The sequence below is a fragment of the Temnothorax nylanderi genome, unplaced genomic scaffold (assembly GCF_030848795.1).
Source record: "Temnothorax nylanderi isolate EJ_2023f unplaced genomic scaffold, tnyl_v1.0 TNYL_tig0005_pilon, whole genome shotgun sequence".
Taxonomy (NCBI): domain Eukaryota; kingdom Metazoa; phylum Arthropoda; class Insecta; order Hymenoptera; family Formicidae; genus Temnothorax; species Temnothorax nylanderi.
The window spans coordinates 3,482,603-3,502,702 of NW_027249067.1; the positions used below are offsets into that span (position 1 = coordinate 3,482,603).

Below are 20,100 nucleotides of genomic sequence, written 5' to 3' on the forward strand. Positions count from 1 at the left end.
CCAGACGCCGAGGGTCCTCGCCGCGCGCCGCGCACCGCGCGCCGCGCGCCGCGCGCTTGCCGCCACGGCCCGGCGAGTCGGTAGAGCGGAAATCGCGGAAACCGTCGGCTGCTAAGCTGCTTTGCCGGCTTCGCGTATCCTACCGTATCCTACGCGGAAGAATTTGCGGCCAATCGCGATCGAGTCTGAGACAGCGACGTCGTTACTCGCGACAGTCATGACTAGATATTTTCGTACGTCGTGCCTATAGGAAAAAAAAAGTACAAAACTTGCCCCCTTATCGCTTATCGTCCGATTGAGTTCGTCGGTCTGCTTGCTTTTAATTTAAGTTGATTAATAATACGCACGAAACTCAAATTCTATTTACTTCAGCATAAAAGAGCTGTAAGATGGCCTATGATCTTCTAGTAAACGTAAAACCAGGAGTTAATAAAAGTTAGCACTACGAGACTTATTTGTTCAGTGATGAACCATCGATTGAAAAACGTAATTTTTATTTTAAACTTTTGATTGAGCCTAAACTAAACTACAACTCCAGAGAATGAAAAATCAGGCCTAAATCTTGATTTTCTGAAACGTGAAAACTATTGAAAGAGATAAGTTTTGTTGAGAAATCTTAATTGAAAAAAAAAGGAAGTTACAAGTTTCACGCAACTGCCAATAAAGAAACCTAACGGTCTGTTAAAAAACTTAATAAAATTACTTGAGAGATCCTAATTAAAAAGAAAGTTACAAGTTTTGTACCAAGTAACTGCCATTGAGAAAAGTCAGTTTAACAATAAGCTTTAATAAAATTATTTGAGAAGTCTCAGTGAAAAGGAGAGAAAGTTAAGCTTTGTGCCAATAATTGCTCAATATCTAATAGGTGATTGAAGGCGAATTCAACTTGAATCTTTCTAAACTATGGAAAAAATTTATCTTTCGTCAAACAGCTGACTAATTGTCAAACTCTACTCTGAGTGATGTCACGTGGAAATTCTCATGATATCATTATGTATACGTCTTGTCACACGATTTTTTGTACACTGAGATTTCCTGCCAAGTACAAATCTGTTTTGTAATTTGCCTTTTGTAAAAATATGAAATATTGTAGAATGTTGTGAACAGCACCGATCAATTGTGTAAAATATGTTGGCAACAACTTCCCACGTGATCAATCAAGGCACAGAGTATTGATTTTTAAGTCTAAACTTAAACCACATTTGCCTTTATACAATCTTGAAGCGCTCGCAGACATAACAGTAACATCACAAGTTTTAAACGCAATTTCGAACCTGAACGAGAATGTCGGCGCACGTTATGTGCTTGACCTCTTCCGGAGGGATTCCTCTGTTTTCACGCCAGAAGGGAGACAGCGACATGGTAAGCACATAGAGAATCAAATGGTTTTGGAACATTTTTATATTAAACATGTTTACAAAAAATATGTAATGTCTCCTTGCACAGAAATCAGATATCTTAGAATTGAAAATTGTTCGCAGATGACTTTCTCGAAAATTGCGTCCCTCAATGGAGTTCACATGTTCTTGAAATCACACGACATCACTCTCCTGAGCACGGATTTGCCAGACGTAACGGTGGCGTGGAAAGAATTCGAGCAGTGCATCATACTGATAGCAATCGCGAGCGGAGTAACGAAATATGTGCTGGACAAGTTTTTGGACGCCACCTTTGGCGCAATGGTTCTCTTCACCGGCATCGATGAGATAAAGAACACTAAAAATATAGAGAGGCTCAAGAAGGATATGCGTCTCTGCAGTCCTATTATCGACAGATTAATGGACTGCTTGAACATAGGGGACAAAATTTCTACGAAAACCGATATGATTAACATGACGGAATGCATAATATCCTCAGAGAGTCATTTGCTTCAGGTACTGAAATTTTCTTACATAAATGCAGCATGAAATTACATATGATACTCAATGAATATGCATTCAAGACCTGTTTAGAGGGATTTATGGAATGTTTGGACTCGATGTACGGATGTGTTCTGGTGCATGGTTGCGTGGCGGCTGCTACAGAAGGCTGGTGGTCACTGGACCCTGTGGAAAGAAAGTTATTAACGATAGCGATTGCTTCAGAGAGTATTTGTACCACACGAGACATTCCAGTGTTTTTACCACGTAAAAGTCCGAACGTAAGTATTTTTACAAAGATATGCGTGTTATTTAATTTCTGAAATTAAAAAATAAATTGACAAGTGAAATGTATAATTTTAATAACTTTAATTTACAATATTCTGTTTAGGTAGCTTTCAGATTAGTGTCTGTGACTCTAATTAATCATGTAGAAGTTCTGGCGTTATGTGGACCAAATCCAGAATTAACAGAAATTGAGAGATTTGCTGTGCAATGCTGGAAGAGCAATATGGACACATTATGCACTGTTGAACAGTGTTATCCGCGAAACTTACCTACGTCGGTCTCTTTAGATAGTGAAACACTCGGGTAATCGAAATAAAAAAGTTATTTGTTATTACAAATTTTTTATATGATTGATTGGTATTATTCTAACATTCTATGAATATTTCAGCTTTCTACTGGCAAATTACAAGACGGAAAAATTCGTGCTTGGCAGAAACTCGCAATGCGCGAAAAATCGTGTGACAGGATCGCATAGATTAGATATTTTGCGAACGTTTTATCATCAAGCGGTCGAAACGTTCGCGCTCTCGGTCGAGCACGAAGAGAGCAACGACGAGAGAGTAACCGCGAGTACCTGGAAATTTATTGGAGCGAAGGAAACGTACTTGTGTTCGGAATATCATAAATGTCATGCTGTGAAACATGGTGACAATATACTTTGCGTTTTATACACGTCTGCGGTACCTACTCATACCACGAGGCTGATCAGTCAGAAAATAGTAAAAATGATACTTAGCGATAAGCAAACATATTGGTAGGCTTCCATTTTTTTTACATAATGTATAAAATAAAGAATACTGTTTTGTACTTAATTTAATATGCAGAATCTTTATCCTTTTTTTTTTATCAGAGAGAGAATATTGCAAGCGTAAAGAAATGCACTGCTTAAGTATGTATACCTTTAACTTTTGCAAAACGTATATAAATCTGTTATCTTTTTCTCTCTTAAAAAATAAGTATTAAATACTACAAGTGTGTAGAAAAACACCAGATGTGGATCTCTGAATTTTGTTTGAGTTGCGCTTTCTACACACTGCGTCTCTCTTTTCTCTTTCTATCTCCGTTAGCCAGATATATATCTGTTTCACTTTAGCTGCAGGAGGTGCAAAGCTGTGGGACGAGCGATTTTTTATCATGAGTGACACGTGCATGTGTATTCCGTTCGCGCGGTACACGCTGCTCTAAGGCAGAGTGAGAGAACGGTGGGTTCTTTCATCCCGGCGCGGTCTCGCAAGAAAACGAGAATACTCTGGTGATGTCCGACCGCTGCTGGCAGCCCCAAAAAAATCGATAAAGGAGACGCGCCAACCGACAAAGGCGCAAGCGTCGAGCGTTACTGATGCGTGTCAGCTGTCCCGATCGTAAGCGAAACGGGAAGTACAGGTGTTTCTCGCTCCGCATCCGTAGTCTTCCAATGTAGAGCTACGATCGAATGACTTAAATGGCTTGCGACAATCGTACGAAAGTATATCTCGGATACGAGGACGAGTACGTCACCGACAAGCACCGGTCCTTGCTCAACTTTACGACGAACAAGATCGGCGGGCATCCGGTGAGTACGTAGGGAACGAAAGACTCATCTTCGCGGGAATCATCATTCCCCCCCCCCCCCCACCGTTGCGGTTCCTAATTTTTTATTAGGTCGACCTGCAATCACTCGTCAAACATTCAACGGAGTGTTACAACGATTTAACGAAGCAAGATATTTATACAGATAATACATGAAATATTCTGTTATGGAAAAATGTTATTTAATATGCACGTCTCAAATTAATTATAGATGAAACAATTTCATTAACATTTTAATGGACTATTTCACTATTAACGTGGTTACTTTGCTCGACGTATATATAATCATGCGTGTAATAATTAATATGTGATGTGATCATTTCCTAGAACTGTAATGGGAAGAGTACATTGTCATCGCCACAATGCAGACTCTGTGGCTTATACCAGCTCCTGGCACTCCAATTGTATGCTCCGTTAGATAACTCAAAGTACCATCGGACATTATATATATTTGCATGTATTAATTCAAATTGCTGGAATCAAAATGAGAGCTGGACATGCTTGAGAATACAGCATCTAGAGGATGAAGCTAAGACGAGTGTGCTGGATTCTGGGAGCGTTAATGTGCCATCTACGACAGCTTGGTTGTCGGGCGCAGACGATTGGGGGGACAATGTAAATGATAATGCATCGGAACAAAATGGGAATAACATGTTAGAAAATGATCCGTTACAATTCCACTTTTCTCTGCACAAAGAAATAGACCAGGATATACGAGAAGAATTGTCTGTGCTGCGTGTGGATGATCCAAATGCAAATAGGTTTGTGTATATTAAGATTAATTTTATTTATAGAGTATAGCAACTATATGTATCTTTTTTTCTTTTTTAAACGTTTCAGTCCAGCCAGTGTGGACTCCCCGGTCAGCGGCGGCGCCGTAGGTCGTTTAGATTCTCCTCAAGCCTCAGCGGAGATCGACGGAGACGAAAGCGAAGTCGTGTGCATTGATTCTCCAACGCGGCCGCAATGTGATTTAGTTAGTTTACTGCACGAGGTAACTCCGTTGCCGCTGCAAATCACGAACGCGGAAACCAAGTGTTCGTTCGTCGAAATATTTCTCTCGGTCGACGAGGAGGATCGCAGCACAGACGTGTCCCAACACGTTCGAGACTTGTTGGTCGAATATCAGCACAGCAATCCAGACGCATCGACCAAGTTCACGCCAGAGTCCGGCAATCCCAAAACTATCGAAACAGACGTGGAAAAGTACGAGAAAAGCATTCCTAAACACGGCGACGAAATGTTCCACAACTTTCTTTGCAGAATACAAAGGAATCCTGGACAGCTGTTACGGTAAAATCTTTAGCGATGTTTATAATATATATTTTTTTGGTTTGTTTTATTTTGTAAATATATATGTATATATATATATGTATACACACGACTTTATTTTTCAGCTATTCAAGGGATAATTCTGCACCATTACTGTTATATCCACTAAGCGGGTGTATCGGTAAATGTCGGCATTGCGGTGACGAGATGACTTTCGAGCTGCAAATTTTACCGACGATTATACCGAAATTAATATTGAATCCAAGAAGCGAACGAAATTTCCAGATCGAGTTCGGCACTGTTTTGATATACACTTGTGTTAGAAGTTGTTGGTCCGCGACCGATTCACATCGGGAGGAACACGTCGTTGTTCAAGCCGAGAGACTATAGTTGTAAAATAAGTAATAAGGAATGTTACGAGTGAAGCCAAGGTTCTTCCAGTGATCCTATATAGAATTTCATATTTACGCGTCTAGGACGACTAGTCATGTTACGTCTGTAGAAAAATACCGTCCACCTCTTCATGTACACATCAAAAGTTCTATGTAGCGAACGATGGTTGGATATTAGTAAAGGCGTTACAGGCATGTGTATCTCGAGCTACATTAAGCAACGTGTGATTCGCAGTTGAAAAAAAGATTTTTAGAAACATCTGATAGAAGAGAATCTAAGTAAGAGCATTTATTTTACTTTTCATCTCGATCTTAGTATACTAAGTACAGTGTACGATACGACTGTACAATTGCTACTGACGTATAAATACAGAAACCTCGATGGAAAACAAAGTGTATTCCTTGTTTTCGAAGTGAGTTCAGACATATTATACATTTTTACAGTGTACTTACAATGACTACCTTAGTTATAACATTAAAAAAAAAAAAACAGTAATTTGGTTGAAAATAATTTACAGACAAATCAATATCTAAGTATCTTATAAATTCAAAATATGCGGCATGCGAGTATCGCAATGATAACAGAGATCGCTTATGCGATTTAAATTACATTGATCACATTACGCAAACGTGGTTTCGATAACTTTTTCTTTGTCTTTCTTTTTATTACCTATGCACTTGTGTGAAGTAAACCGAATCTGCCGAACGTTTAGTAGGTTCTGTTTAACGGATGCTCGGCGAAATAATCCTTCTTGTCGTACATAAGTTCGGCAACAGTTTTGTTGAATTTATCGCCATTGTTCCACTCTCCTGCTACGATCTCGTCGGCGAGAACCTGCACTTTATCTATGGAGAGAATCGCGAAACTGTTGGCCATGTGCCGATCGTGATCGTGATTTCTCAAGCCGATGCAGTACGCCCTGGAAGCGCGCGAAAGGACAGTGGTCAGCGCGAACGTTCTCGTCGCTAGTTCGCCAACTCGACGCAGCTCCATTTGTCGTTCAGCTACATTAGTGCCGTGGCGTTCCAGCAACAGCACCGAGACGGTCTGCAACCTGGTGATGCACTTTTCCAATTCTATGCTACCTGACGCCAAGGACGGATGCAAGTGGTCGGCGATTTTTAGCAGAATCCGATGATCCTTACCCAGGATCCACTTCAGTATATACTCGGGAAAGTTAAAGGGATTTCGTAGCTTGAATATGTGATTGCGTAGATTTTTGCCCACATGCTGTAGACCAACTAAAGCTACATATGTGTTCGAGTCGATATTATAACCGTCGAAAAGGGTATACGATAACGCATCTTCGAAGACCCGTAGGTAAGGATTCTCCCTCAGGTAAGTCTGCGCGCCAATGATCTGCAACCCCTCGTAAATACGCGCGACGCACTCGCTGGTGCAGTACGTCTCCACCATGGCTTTCTCCAGCGTGCAATCCTGATTCTCAAATGTATCCATTATACCAGTCGTATAGTACAACATACTCTCCATGCCGTACAGGGTGCTCGCCATCTTACCTATTACCTCTTGAATGCCTTCGAACTCGTGCAAATTCCTATCCAGATGTTTCCTCTGAATCACATGCCTTGTCAGTATTTTCGTAAAAGCCTTCAGCGTACCGACAGCTTGCGCAGCGAGGTTCCTATTTCCAGGAGCAAGTACGTCTATCAATATGTTTGTTCCCGACTTCATACCACCTAGAAGATTTTCCTTTGGAACTTTGGTATCCTTAAAAACAACCGTACAGACAGGACTGTCGCGGAGTCCAACCAGATTCTTGACATCCTTGCTCGCGACGCCGCCGAATTCTCGCTCCACCAGAAATACGGATAGGGCAGTCTGGGTGGTGATGATCGCATGGGAATGGCCGCAGTGAGAGAAGACGAGGAACAGATTGGCGTCGTGGCCGTTGACTACAAATGTCTTTTCACCGTTCAATATCCAGTGTGTGCTGCAATCCGACTGTGCGGCCGTGGTGCTGATGTTACGCGTATTTATTCCGTTCTCAGGTTCGGTAAAGCACACCGTGGGTACGAATTCTCCGGTCGCTATCTTCGGCAGATACTTCTCCTTCACCTCAGCCGAGCCCAGCGTGGAGATGATGTGAACGGGCAGGATGTGATTCTTGACCATGTAGCAACCCAGCCAGGGCAGGCAGCTGAGCACCTCCACCAGCCTGGCCGACTCCGAGTGGTTCAGGTTCAGGCCGAGATGCTGCTCGTCCACGCACGCCCGAAAGACGCCCAGCTCCCTGAGATGGGCCAGAACGTCGTCCTTCCGGATGTTTTCCAGATCGTCCAGGCACTCCGACATGTACTTCTCGATGGGTTGGAGCCACTCGAAGAAACGCTGATGCCTGTCCTTGGGCTGCGGCTCGGGGTAGTACATGAACACGTGATCGAACGCGGCGAGGAACAGATTCTTGCCGAACGGCTGCCGTTGCGGCTCCCGCTTGATGGGGGCCGGCAGCCGCGTTTCGAGGTTAATCGTGTCCAGGGCGTGTTGGCTGACGCGCTGGCTTTGCGTGTGCCGGACGGGCGTGCAGATGCACGAGGCATGCCACAATTGCCTCCTGCAAAGAAACCGACGTGCCAGCATCGTTGTCGCGTTCGGATAACCTAACACCTAACCTCTTTACAATTCTCTCGAAACGCTGCTCTCGAGGATGCGTACAACAACAGAAGCATGGGAGCCATGGGTGGGGGGGGGAGCGGGGTCGTTCGCTTCGATGAGTTCCGTGGCGTTGAGTGCACTGCTCCGCAGCTGGTGCACTTTAAAACGTATGATAATGTATATTCCGTTTAAATGTTTTTACGAAATGACAGATTCTGTTCAGCCTCTGCAGTCGATAATCTAACAATCTGCTGTCAGATTATATATCGGCAGACTCTGTCGCCAAAATACGAGTTTAATGTGGACCCAGCTTATTTATGTAATACGATTGGATTTGTTGTAATGTTTGAATAAATCTGCTATATACCAATGCTATTGTTATACTGCAGGCAGTTTGCTTACTGAATATCTTTAAATTTTGTTTGCAAAACAACTCCAACGATGTTACTACTACATTTTTTATAAGCAGAAATTTTTATACAACGCGTATATTTTTCTCTTATCAAAATTCCGTGCTTCATCTGTCCTCGAAACTTTCTTGACATATGCCAATTACTTGAAGCAATTTAGATTCCGTTTTCTCGCTTCGTTGTCTCGTAGTGCGTTTAGTTGTTCGCGTTTCGAGTCATAGCCATGCTCATCCCCTCGGAGACAACATGACGGAGTCAGGACAATGTTCTCGAAAGTGACACTGATCCTGCTGTCACTGGCATTCGCTTCGAATGGCTGTAGCTTCGGCAAGCGTGGCAGAACGCGCGCTCATCGAAGCGACGACGCCGGATGTGTCTGTGCCACCACCGTTGGCACCATTCGCTACAATCCTCTGAAGGACTCGAACATCACTGTCGATCCGCATTGCGACTGCAGATCGTCCGGTTTCGGAGTAGTGCGGATGATCCCGTACAGCACCTGCATCGCAGATGCATGCGGCACGATGCACGTGGACCTGTCCTCCGCGTGCGTCAGATGCGGCATGTGCGTCGCCGTCGCCGAGGAGGTTCGCAGAACTCAAATATCTCGTATTTCATATCTCAGAATTTCAACTATCTCGTATTTTTGAACGCTAATAAATAAATACATAAATTATATATAAATTTACTATTTATATATATATTATATATTAATATTATATATAACATTATGTATAATATCATTATAATATATGTACCGGTTGTTGCACCGACATACAGGTCAGCATGACGGGTTGATGCCCATTCGTGTAGGCGCGCATATAGTCATTCACAGCTGCGTAGTAGGCTTCGGCACATTATAATCACACATATAATGCGTCAAAGCCTATGCAGCTGTGAATAACCATGCGCGCCTGCACGAATGGGCAACCCATCATACTGACAGCTGTATGTCGCTGCAACACCCTACATATAACGAGATATAAAATATAATATTATACATATATATATATTAATTATATAAAATAATATTATATAAGTTTATACACATAACATATAAAACAAAGATAAAATATATTAATATAATATACGTATAAACTTTTAATCCATTTTTCTGCTAAAATATATTTGTCCCCCGCAATTTCTTCCCAGATTAATCAAACTCTGCTGGAGGTTCACGATTTGATGGCGCCTGACGACTGGCTAAACGAAACGGAGACCGTACTTCTTCTAAGAACCATCTGCGATCATTCTTTTCGACAGTAAACGTTTCCTTCCTTTGCCACGTAATTTCACACAGTGTGCTACCTCACACTGATGCAGCAATCGTGATTCTTATAGCTACGGTTTGCGAGAAATCGATGGCAAAAGATTTATCTCCGACCCGTTACCGGGTGACAAGCTCGTCTCTTCGTCCGTCGATGGGTTGTGGGAGAAAAAGTTAGGTCTTTATAAAGAAAAATTTGCGTTATACTTATAATTAGTAGCAAAAAATAATGAAAGAATTAAATTTTTATATAAGATAAAAGGTTGAAAATAGAAATCAAGTAATTTCGTTTATAGTAAATTATCATTACTTGTCAATCTCGATTTACGGTAATTACGAGAATGTTGTAGCTTGAGGAAAATGTGTCACGACTATCTCGATGAGATACAAGAGCTGCAATTGTACAGAAATTGGAAGGAGTGGTGCGAAGATGACGAGCGTCTTCCTAATCTGGAAGATATTCTTTGCAGGTAACAGTGTTACTCTCAATTCAATATTTATTTTTTTCATCTTTCATCTATTTCTCTAACTTATGTGACATTTAATTGTATAATCTGAGGAAGAGAGTCTTTGTATCTGCGCAGAAACGAGATCAGCAGTCTACGAGACTGTAGAGGTATAGATAACGTTTATAGGCGACAAGTATCTACGAAGATTTTCGGTGCTCGTGTAAAGCTTCTAGCCGAATATGTATAATAATTTTAGGTGACCATTTATATTACATATATTTTTAATTATATATATATATAGATAATTATATAAAAAATATTACCTATTAAACAAAATACGCACATTTAATATGCTATTTAATAATGATTTTATGGCTACGACTTGAATAAAAGCAAACATTTGTCATACTAATTTCAAAATCTGTAAGAGCTGTTATCTAAAGTATTTTTACAACTAAATTAGCGGGACTAGTATCGCATTAAAAAAAAATCTGGGACGGTAAAATGGTATCTTAATCGCAAAACGGAAAGACGTTTTCTGCGTTTGTGGTCGGCGGAATTTTCTCGGTTCTCATCTTCCTCTTGGGCAAGCCCGAGAAGGAAGACCAGGACGCTCTCTTGGGACCCGCCGATCTCCGTCGCACTTGCAAACGCGGCTCCAGGGGCGCGGGACCTCTCGGTTTCTCCGGAGAAACGTCGCGTTCTTGAAAACCGATGAGCGATTGCACTTGACGGGCGTGATTCTGCAGCATGGCCAAATAAGCGGGATCGCGTAACTTTCCGGCCGGAGCAACAACGTGAAGGTGAGGGCGACGGGCATTGAGACGATCGTGACCACCGTCGTGATGATGATGATGGAAGTGAAGATGCGGTATTAGATTGTGCTTGCGTATACGGCGCACGACAGTTTCCCGCATCTGCCTCCGCTTGTTCCATATCCTTTCGAAGATGCCGATGGAAATCGCGATAATCATACCCGCCACCAGGAGAAAGAATGCGGAGTAGACGTCGGCGAGCCTCGCGCTGTTGAAAGCCGCCGACGACGCGCACCGCGGCATCGTCGGCAGCATCCGTTCCTGTATCTTGTCCAGGACGCCGCGTTCGCATATCCGCAATATGCTGCAAGACGGAGTATAGTACAAATTACAAACGAGAAAACTTACGTTAAAAAGTTACTTTCCTTAAGGATATCTATTATTTCGATGGGCCTCTAACTGACTAATTAACTTCGAAAAAATTAGGAAGCGTTATCTTTTTTCATTTTCGACAATTTTAATTATCTATACTATAGATATCGGATGCGCGACAGACGTGTCACATAAATTCAGCAATTTCGCATACTTGAGATTGATGATCTTTCTGTACGGGCAACTCTTGGCCATGGGAAGAGCGACGACTGTAAGCGTTTGCGGAAGCAGCAACTCTTTCAAGACGCATCGTTCCTGTATAAAGGTTGTTTTGAGGGCCCGCCGTGCGAGAGTCGCGCTGACGAAGAACCCGTACCGTCCCTTGACAGCTTTCATGAGGCCGGTTCTCGTCTCCAGGCGGGATTCGCGATTGTTGAACGCCTTTATGTACAACTGACGGAGATTGCTGTCGTTCGCATTCTGAAAGATGACACGCGCGGATGATAGCGGATGATTACTGCGTCTAAAAACTCTAAAATAATTACTGGCCACTCCGAACAGTGCAATGTAAAAGAAACGCTCGAAAAAAGAAGCTTTTAAAGCGTGTTTTGTAAATGTCTTCACGGCGTCTCTTGTGGATGTTGCGTAAGTTTACTTAATGGTATAAAATATTAATACACGGCAAAACGATATAATAAAAATAATGGCAATATATAATAGTGATATTGATAGTACTCTTATGTATGTATCATCGGCGGCACTGTATCCTAGCTTAAAGTTATTAAAGAGAAGATCGGTGATCGATTTGATTCCAGTAGCCTGCACCGATAATATGGACGTGATGAAGCCGGCGTAAGCGTTATACATCACGAGGGAGAATATTAAACTGAATAACAACAGAGTTTTTCCAGACGGGCTTCGAGGAATCCAGGGTGATCCTAAAAATTCCACAATCGTTTGATTAGTGATGAACTTTACGTGTGTAACATAATTATACATTGTATATTATTAAATATATTATCTAAATTAGCATTGTACTTTGGAGAAGTGGTAAAAATGCAGAATGATCAATCACATATTGTTATAATAGTTTAGCTGTTCTATGAATGAAAGAAAAAGATAAACCTTGCATGCACATGATACTTAAGCACCAAAGTGCAGATTCCCCAATCCCGACGTGTTTCTCATCCTCATCATGCAACAGCGTTTTAGCCGCGTAAATAACTGTCGCCATCGCGATTAACATGATGAGATATGTCGCTGCGACGCAGCCGAGCAATCGATTGTCGAACGGTTGCAGAAATATATCTCTCATCGTGCCGGTCTCCAATGGATGGTAATAAATATTTCTCCTGCGTAAAATATTGTTTTATAACAATGCAATAAAAAAATCACAAAGTATAAATCTAGTTATATTTATGAGACTATAAATATTGGAATTTTATGGTCTTTGGTAAACATTTCAATTCGTTTAACTACGTTCCTCGTTTAACTACCTTTTACACTATTCAGACAAAAAACGTAGATATTGGTGTTTTAAAAGCCCGATCCTGAATCTTCGAAATACTGCCTTTGTATTATTTCAAAATTTTAAATCATGCTAAATGCATACGTATTATAAATTCTCACATAACATTTATATTCAGGGCAAGCTTTGTCTGACCCTGCCTCATAATCTATACATTCTATACCAATTCCTCGCAATAAAACATAAAGCGGAATATATTTGCACAAGAAAATGGAAATACATTTAGAATATATAAAGTATAATAACTAGATATCGGATTTTTTATATGCAGATTGGTGGAAAAGAGCAATTAATAACTAAAATTATATTATTTATAATATCCAACATATTCATACTACAACATATGTTAGGTATAAATATGTTGGATATTATAAATAACATAATCTTAGTTATATTAATTGTTCTTTTCCACCAATCTGCATATAAAAAATCCGATGTCTAATAATAACAAATAAAATATATAATATAATATAATAAAGTTCACACTGCTCATCACTCTATTAATTTTGACTTCTTCGATTTTACTTTTGAAAACTTTTACTGACATGTAACGAATCAAGGGATGACTAAACGTCATCTCCGCCCAACGTTCCTCGTCGTTCGACGTTATATATCCTAAACCGATGTCGACGGTGCCGGCCACAACATCGCCGAGAAGATGACTCCATACTTTATTAGTTAACGTGCCGAGCTTTTCGTGTGGTACGAGCTCGATGCTGCAAAAGTTCAAGATGGGTCATATTCATTTTTAGATTCTATTCTGTAATACAATTTTTTTTCCACTAAAAATTATTTTATTTTATGTAGAAATATATATTTTTAGAATTTTAATTATATTTAATTATTTTGAGGAGTTTAATTTCAAGGTAATTCTTTCAGAGGATTAAGAGATCTGCCTTAAATTTAAGACAGACTGTTATTTGCCTTCAAAGTTTTTCTAATGATTCGCAAACGGCGTGTCACTTCCGGAATGTTGTTAAAAGTAAACTATTCGCCTTAGAACCGGATGCCTTTTCACCTGGCGTTCACGCTATTTGTGACAATAGTAGCAAAGTCCAAAAGCGGTGCGATATCGTTGGCGGTAGCCTCCGATTCGGTAACGTCCGTCTGCCCGTCGCTGGTACCGTTCAACACTCCAAAGACAATGGGAAGGCCGTTGAAATCGCTTCTGAGCTTCACGTTTATCGGGAGCTTGAGGGTGTGAGACTCCGGATTCCAGAAACCGAGATATCGAACGATTAGACTCGTATTGTCGGAGTGGCGTAATTTGTAGGTATGCATCAAGTAGAACGACACCGTGCGATTCTCCTCAGTGGCGTGGCTCAAATTGGTCGTGGCGTTCTCGACGTTGCGCCGCTCCGACGGTCCCGTGAACTCGAAGCGATCGCCGTATCGTCGAAGGGACCGACATATCCTTGGAAAAAAAGAGCTATTCGATATCCTTGTAATTCAGATCATTACTATCGTTATGGTAGCGTATCATGCAATCTTGTGAAAATTAAGAAAATACAAAAGATTTTTATATTTCCATTTCTTCATTTTATTTTCCACGTCTCTTCATTTTCATATCTCTATCTTACATCTCTATTTTTTCACTGTTCAGATTAAGAGGCATTATTATTTCTACAAAGTTCACATAAATAGGATTATGTATCTAACAACAAATAGAAACTTTACATATGTTAAGATAAGCGATTCTTTAAAGAGCGACACAACATAAAGAACAAAACACCTTATTTTATTAGACTTTTGAATAAACCTTACTTCTGACTTTTACAGCATACATATAAGGATAATTGTTATGATAATAGCGTACTTTTCATTACATACGCGAAGATGTGCAAACTTGCAACTTACTTGTCTCGATATTTCTGAGCATATATCCAAGCAACAGCGTCATTCGGTAGTGGCGAGGTAGCCACGACTACATCACTATCGATGCCAATATTTAGATCTCGAAGAACGGTGTCGATCGTAGAATCGTTTCTTCTTGTGGTCACCATAAGCCAGGAGATGTAATAGTTGAACAGGAATTTCTGGGAAGCCTATCGAAACATTCTCTGATCACGCGAGTGTGCTAGAAGAAATCACTTCGTGTGGCGGAAAAAAATCACATGGCGTTATTTTTCATAAAATTTGCAGTTGGTCGTTTTGCAGAAAAACTGTGTACCACAACTGTGTATCTATAGTTAAAAAAAAGATGATAAAATGAAACTATGATTATTACATCCGTACATGATTATCAATTGCTATTTGCGAAGCAATTACTAATGATAACAAAATTTTTATGTAAGAACCGATCAACTTTTTGTAGAATAATAAAGCAAAAATACGACCTATGACTGGCGAATTATTTTCTTTGTCTATACATCGCGGCTGAAGTCCATTATGAACATCGGGCAAATGGAAATTATTCCCGCGAGACATTCCTTTGCTAACGTAACACGCAATATGTTCTTTTACGAATTTACGATATTTAGAAGATTAAAAATATGTAATATTATAAGAACATTAAAATACTTGTAATTATTGTCCCTAACAGCTTTTTAATTTTTAATATTAAGTGTGTTCTTAGTACTATAAATATATCAAACATACGTTGCAGTGAAAAATTATTTCGTCAGGTTAATTCCTAAATGCGTAATAATCGTAATCGTGGCATTTGCAAAATATAAATTTTAAATTAGAATGAAGCAAGTCCAATTTAAAATGATTTAAAAACATAATGCAGTCACAAGCTTACGTAACAAAATACATCAATCTCTCTGTAACTTTGTATAAATAATTTATACAATTTATATAATTTATGTTTATACAATTTATGTTTAAAATTAAAAATCACTGACTATGAGTACGAAAGTATATTATACTATATTCAATTGAATTTAAATTTGCGATTCTATAATTTCTTTTTCACACATAGATATTAAGCTCATACCATTTGGATAATATTATCAGATGAAGTCAGATTAAGTCCATCCAAAAGCACGATCGAGCCGAGGCGATGCGTTCGAATTGTGAGAGCGTCCGGTATATTCGGATTCGTCGCCGATTGTAGAGACACGCTGATGCCTCTTTCACTGAAGCACTCGATCAACGGCCGAGCGTAATTAAGAGGACAATCTACATTTATTTGCAACTGGTTAATATACCCTCTTACTGTCTTGATATTTAACTAGCGATCACGATTCGGACGCTATTCTTCTTTCACACAATTGCGAATTCTTTTAAGATTCTTTTAAAAAATATAATAGGGATATTATCAAAGAATTGATTTTGTTTTACGTTAGCGAAACGACAAAATTTATTTGCGAAATAAAAAGTATCTACTACATTTGCTTCGCGCTCGCTGTTAGAAATAAGAATAAATTTGGTAGTAAATTTAGAGGCAAATGTGTTTTCCTTCCTTTCAATTTGGTTTTAATAAACTGAGAACACTCACTAAACGGGCTGACATTATCGAAAAGCACCACTTGATCCCAAGCTCGCCATTCTGCGTATTCCAATAGCAATTGTAACGTCAAGGGCGATGTGAAAATGCAAGGTTTAGCGACAACATGAATCGCCATTAACATCACCAGCATCAACTTTACTTCTCCGGCATCAACTTTGATTCTGCGCATAATCGGCAACATTACATAAATCTAAAAAGTTGATAGAAATATTATTTTACGAAATCGAGAGATTGGAAGTTCCTTCTTTGTCAAAACATTGATAGGCTTTGATAGGTGAAAAAGTGATTATTCACGATTCACTATTGTTGAACCTCAATACAATATACCGAGAAATGATTTTGACTGAATTGTATTGCTGGTTAATTTGTTACTGACAGCGATTTCAAGCGCTATGTATAGCTATCGTGAAATGCCGGCCCTTGTCGAGGCTCGTCAAATCCTTAATTCATTATCCGAATGCCATGTCGGCGTACAAACGTCGACAACACGGTGAATCTTTGACGGCGAGAAGCAAGAAAGCTTGACGTTAATAGCTATAACGATGGAAAAAAATAAAAAAAGAACCTTTAGTTTCGTGCTTTTTGCCGATTTATATTTCAAGCAGTTATCTTGCTGCTCGTGTCACGGTTTTTTGTTGATTTTTTGTCTTTCAAATGTACCTGTAAAGCTGTGCGTAATTATAATGTGTATTTTCGAAATTTTTTCACATATATATGTTTTTAAACTCTTCTTCACGTAATGTGGCGCAGTAGAGATGACATTAAATACATTGTACGAATCACATATGTAGCAGTTGATCTGAAGAATTACAAAACGCACGATTATATTAGTCTTTTCTAGATCGTATGTCATAAAAGATATGTAAGCACACACAGTAAGTAATGTTACAATATGAATTAACGCATAGAAAGATATGATACATACAGGTTTGGTAGATACTCTCTTTCCCTTTTTTCGTACTAATCTAATTTACACATTTATTTTTTTAATTTGAACACGAGTTATTTCTTTATTTCTCGGAAATTCTAGTCTGTACACAAGTATGTGTAATAGGACATGAATTATTATATAACATTAAAATTAGCACTTTTCTTTTCAACTACACTTTCATACACTTAATTTTTTTTTCATATTTATCTGATACATGATTCGCGCTGATGCGTGATTTGACGCTGTGACGACCGATCACGTACTGAAAGTTAATTTCTTTTGGAAAGCTATATCGATTCGTAGTCCTCAAAGATAACAATCAAGATGAAACCTCTCGTACTATAAATTAGGAGGGGGAAGGAACGCGTTTAATTTCAGCAGGCGAATTAAATTCGAGCAAGGCAGGTATTGAAAAACTAAACAAAAGTCGTTTTAGTTTGACCCAACTGGCCAAATTAATATATTATTCATAAATTGCACAACGTTTCGGCCGAATTCCGGAATTCGGCCGAAACGTTGTGCAATTTATGAATAATATATTAATTTGGCCAGTTGGGTCAAACTAAAACGACTTTTGTTTTGAATTATTTACTGGCGACGGAAGTTACTGTTTTGTTTTTATCACACACCTTGGACCAGAGAAATGGTGTATTATCGTGACGAAGGATTTTTCAATACTGTCACCAAACAATTTGGATTTAAGACCACGTTGTTATTGAAATCTTGGATTAAGATCAAACTTAAGACCATCTCGGCTAATCAGCAATTGAAATTTCTGCTCCGTTGTAGAAGATCTGATGTCTTACCCCCACACTTACACCGGCTGCGTTTAAACATCGAACTACACAGCAACAGGGTTAAACACGAGTTTACACTTTACAAAAAACGCATACAGCTAAAATTACTCAATTTTGAAATTAATGATGCCAATGTTAACCTATGTTTTTTACGTTCTAAGATTGCAAAAGTCGAGAACCAACTCCGCGACCTCTTACCTGAACATTTAATTAATAACTTTTTCCGGTTCAATATCAACTTTTTTCGTACATATCACCGCAAAACCCAAGTAAAGTTAATAAATAAATTTAATTTGGTTATGGCCACACAGAATTCAATCATTAATTCTTTGCTTAAGATTGACCATAAAAAATGGATTATTAATATAAGCAATAAACAAATTCCAGACAGAGTATTAAAGTTTCTTAGTCTTGGCGACAGGTTTGTTCTGCCTATTGATAAGAATGATATGAAAAACTAAAATTTTATTAAAATAAAAAAAAAAGTATTTTTCTATGGATTAAGGTAGAGATCGGCAAGGTTAGTATAACTTTGTTCTTCCTTTATTCAATGGAAAAGTAAATGGTTAATTTTTTGCTGATTCCATTTGCAGAATGGGCAAATGTCTTCTCTTGTCCTCCTCTGTGGACGCCTATGAATTAATATAATTTATATTCGTATAAAGCTGAAAAAGTATGATGTTAGTTAATATATTTATGGGAACAAATTCAACAAATGCCGATTATACAAATACAAATACATATGCAAGAAATGACACCAGCATTTCTGTAATGACTTTAAAGTCTGGATTATATATTTCTATGTAAAGAAGACCGGGGCTCGTTGGCACAGTTTTCACAATTTCGGCATTTGATTTTTTAAACAACTAATTATCATGATTAAACAGTACTAATATGACAGAGAGAACCTTTCTCTACATTTTCATGCCAGGAACGATCCTGTATACTGTATACCTAGTTTCTTTGTAATAAGTGAAATACGAACATGCTACAGTGTAGCCAGCTTGCGATAGTAGTAGGGCGTGGGCTATATGACAAAAGTTCATGTTAAATTAATGAAAACGTAATAAAAATACAAAACAGGTAGCAGATATGTTCTTCTTGATGAAGATTGTATCTTTTAAAGTTATTTTGTAATGATCGAATAGCAAAATGCTGTTGCAGATAAACAATTGTAAACTATTTTAGATGTAGCTTTCTTCAATATAAAAATATGAAATATAAATATATATCTAGCTTCTATCAGCATTGTAGGTAGCAAATCACATATTCACACAGATATCACGCGCGCGGCAACAGCAAGTCAAGCTAAGCGTGCCTTGGCCTTAATATGAGTCAACATACCCCATCCCTACATACGTTTGATTTCAGTCATTTTATTACAATAAATTACTGTTATTACTCAAAATAACATGTCGTATATAGTAACAGAAACTTTTCTTTTAACTAATAATACACGTCACTTTGATTTACTTCACAACCTGAAGAACATTAATATGATATTTTGAAACGCTCGAAAATTTACTTGCCACCTTTTGAATCAGAGTTTTCTCTTTTTTTATTGTAATACTTGTTTGATTTAAATAAAACTTTGGGAAAAGTACCTATGTCATAAAAGAGATATTTTGATAACTTTTCCATTATTACTTTCCTAAGCTTATTAAATAACTTTAAAAATGTTTAAAAAATCTAAAAAAATTCATAGAGTATCTTTGAGCCTTATAGAATACGAAACAATACTTTAGAACAATAAAAAAATTTTAAATAACTGTTTAAACAAATAAACTCGGAAAAGTCGCTAAAAAAACGTAAAAATTAAAAAAAATCATATCTCGGTGGAAATTAACGTGGAATACAAAATTTTTTTTTTTAATAGAAGCTGAAGAGTTGTTCTTTAAGAAAAAAATTACGTCGAGCTTGTATTATTAAAAAATAGTATTTTTTTACAATTAAAAAATGCGTATTTTCGATGTCGTTAGATTCATGAAAAAAAGGAATAAAAATAAGATAATCATGTGATATTTGTTTTAAATTGCGTATTTATAGAAAATAGTATAAAAAAACAGTGAAAGTATAATAAAAGTTTGTATTTTTATATTTTATGATTAATAACAATCCCGGCATACACATAAGCGATATTCCT

General features: G+C 38.5%; 5 protein-coding genes across 10 annotated transcripts; 3 read left to right on the forward strand and 2 right to left on the reverse strand.

Annotated features, from left to right (window-relative positions):
- Positions 1-23: 23 nt before the first annotated feature.
- On the forward strand, positions 24-3,379 carry Fy (fuzzy planar cell polarity protein-like protein). 6 transcript variants are annotated; one of them, XM_071713687.1, is made up of 7 exons: positions 24-486; positions 1,094-1,362; positions 1,482-1,874; positions 1,943-2,140; positions 2,251-2,450; positions 2,536-2,901; positions 3,241-3,379. In XM_071713687.1, exons 2-7 carry the CDS (start codon positions 1,285-1,287, stop codon positions 3,287-3,289), a joined length of 1,284 nt encoding a protein of 427 aa, XP_071569788.1. In that variant the 5' UTR covers positions 24-486; positions 1,094-1,284; the 3' UTR covers positions 3,290-3,379. The 6 variants fall into 6 exon arrangements, with proteins under 6 accessions (XP_071569788.1, XP_071569794.1, XP_071569821.1 ...); XM_071713693.1 differs by having other exon boundaries at positions 1,225-1,362; XM_071713720.1 differs by adding an exon at positions 2,998-3,036 and having other exon boundaries at positions 24-1,362; positions 3,241-3,372.
- A 179-nt stretch (positions 3,380-3,558) lies between these two features.
- Trus (programmed cell death 2 like trus) lies at positions 3,559-5,773 on the forward strand. Its single transcript, XM_071713735.1, has 4 exons — positions 3,559-3,699; positions 4,044-4,477; positions 4,557-5,009; positions 5,114-5,773. Exons 1-4 carry the CDS (start codon positions 3,589-3,591, stop codon positions 5,376-5,378), a joined length of 1,263 nt encoding a protein of 420 aa, XP_071569836.1. The 5' UTR covers positions 3,559-3,588; the 3' UTR covers positions 5,379-5,773.
- On the reverse strand, positions 5,645-8,155 carry LOC139776723 (complex I assembly factor ACAD9, mitochondrial). The gene has a single exon (XM_071713608.1). The coding sequence runs from the start codon at positions 7,977-7,979 to the stop codon at positions 6,090-6,092; it is 1,890 nt and encodes a 629-aa protein (XP_071569709.1). The 5' UTR covers positions 7,980-8,155; the 3' UTR covers positions 5,645-6,089.
- A 371-nt stretch (positions 8,156-8,526) lies between these two features.
- LOC139776827 (uncharacterized) lies at positions 8,527-10,368 on the forward strand. The gene is made up of 5 exons (XM_071713793.1): positions 8,527-8,991; positions 9,557-9,666; positions 9,746-9,844; positions 10,022-10,141; positions 10,256-10,368. Exons 1-5 carry the CDS (start codon positions 8,668-8,670, stop codon positions 10,365-10,367), a joined length of 765 nt encoding a protein of 254 aa, XP_071569894.1. The 5' UTR covers positions 8,527-8,667; the 3' UTR covers position 10,368.
- Positions 10,149-17,591, reverse strand: LOC139776819 (glutamate receptor 1). Its single transcript, XM_071713781.1, has 9 exons — positions 16,218-17,591; positions 15,714-15,898; positions 14,633-14,820; positions 13,794-14,189; positions 13,321-13,491; positions 12,373-12,599; positions 11,983-12,185; positions 11,462-11,727; positions 10,149-11,239 (listed from the first exon to the last, which is right to left on the reverse strand). Exons 1-9 carry the CDS (start codon positions 16,408-16,410, stop codon positions 10,633-10,635), a joined length of 2,436 nt encoding a protein of 811 aa, XP_071569882.1. The 5' UTR covers positions 16,411-17,591; the 3' UTR covers positions 10,149-10,632.
- Between the last annotated feature and the right edge of the window lie 2,509 nt (positions 17,592-20,100).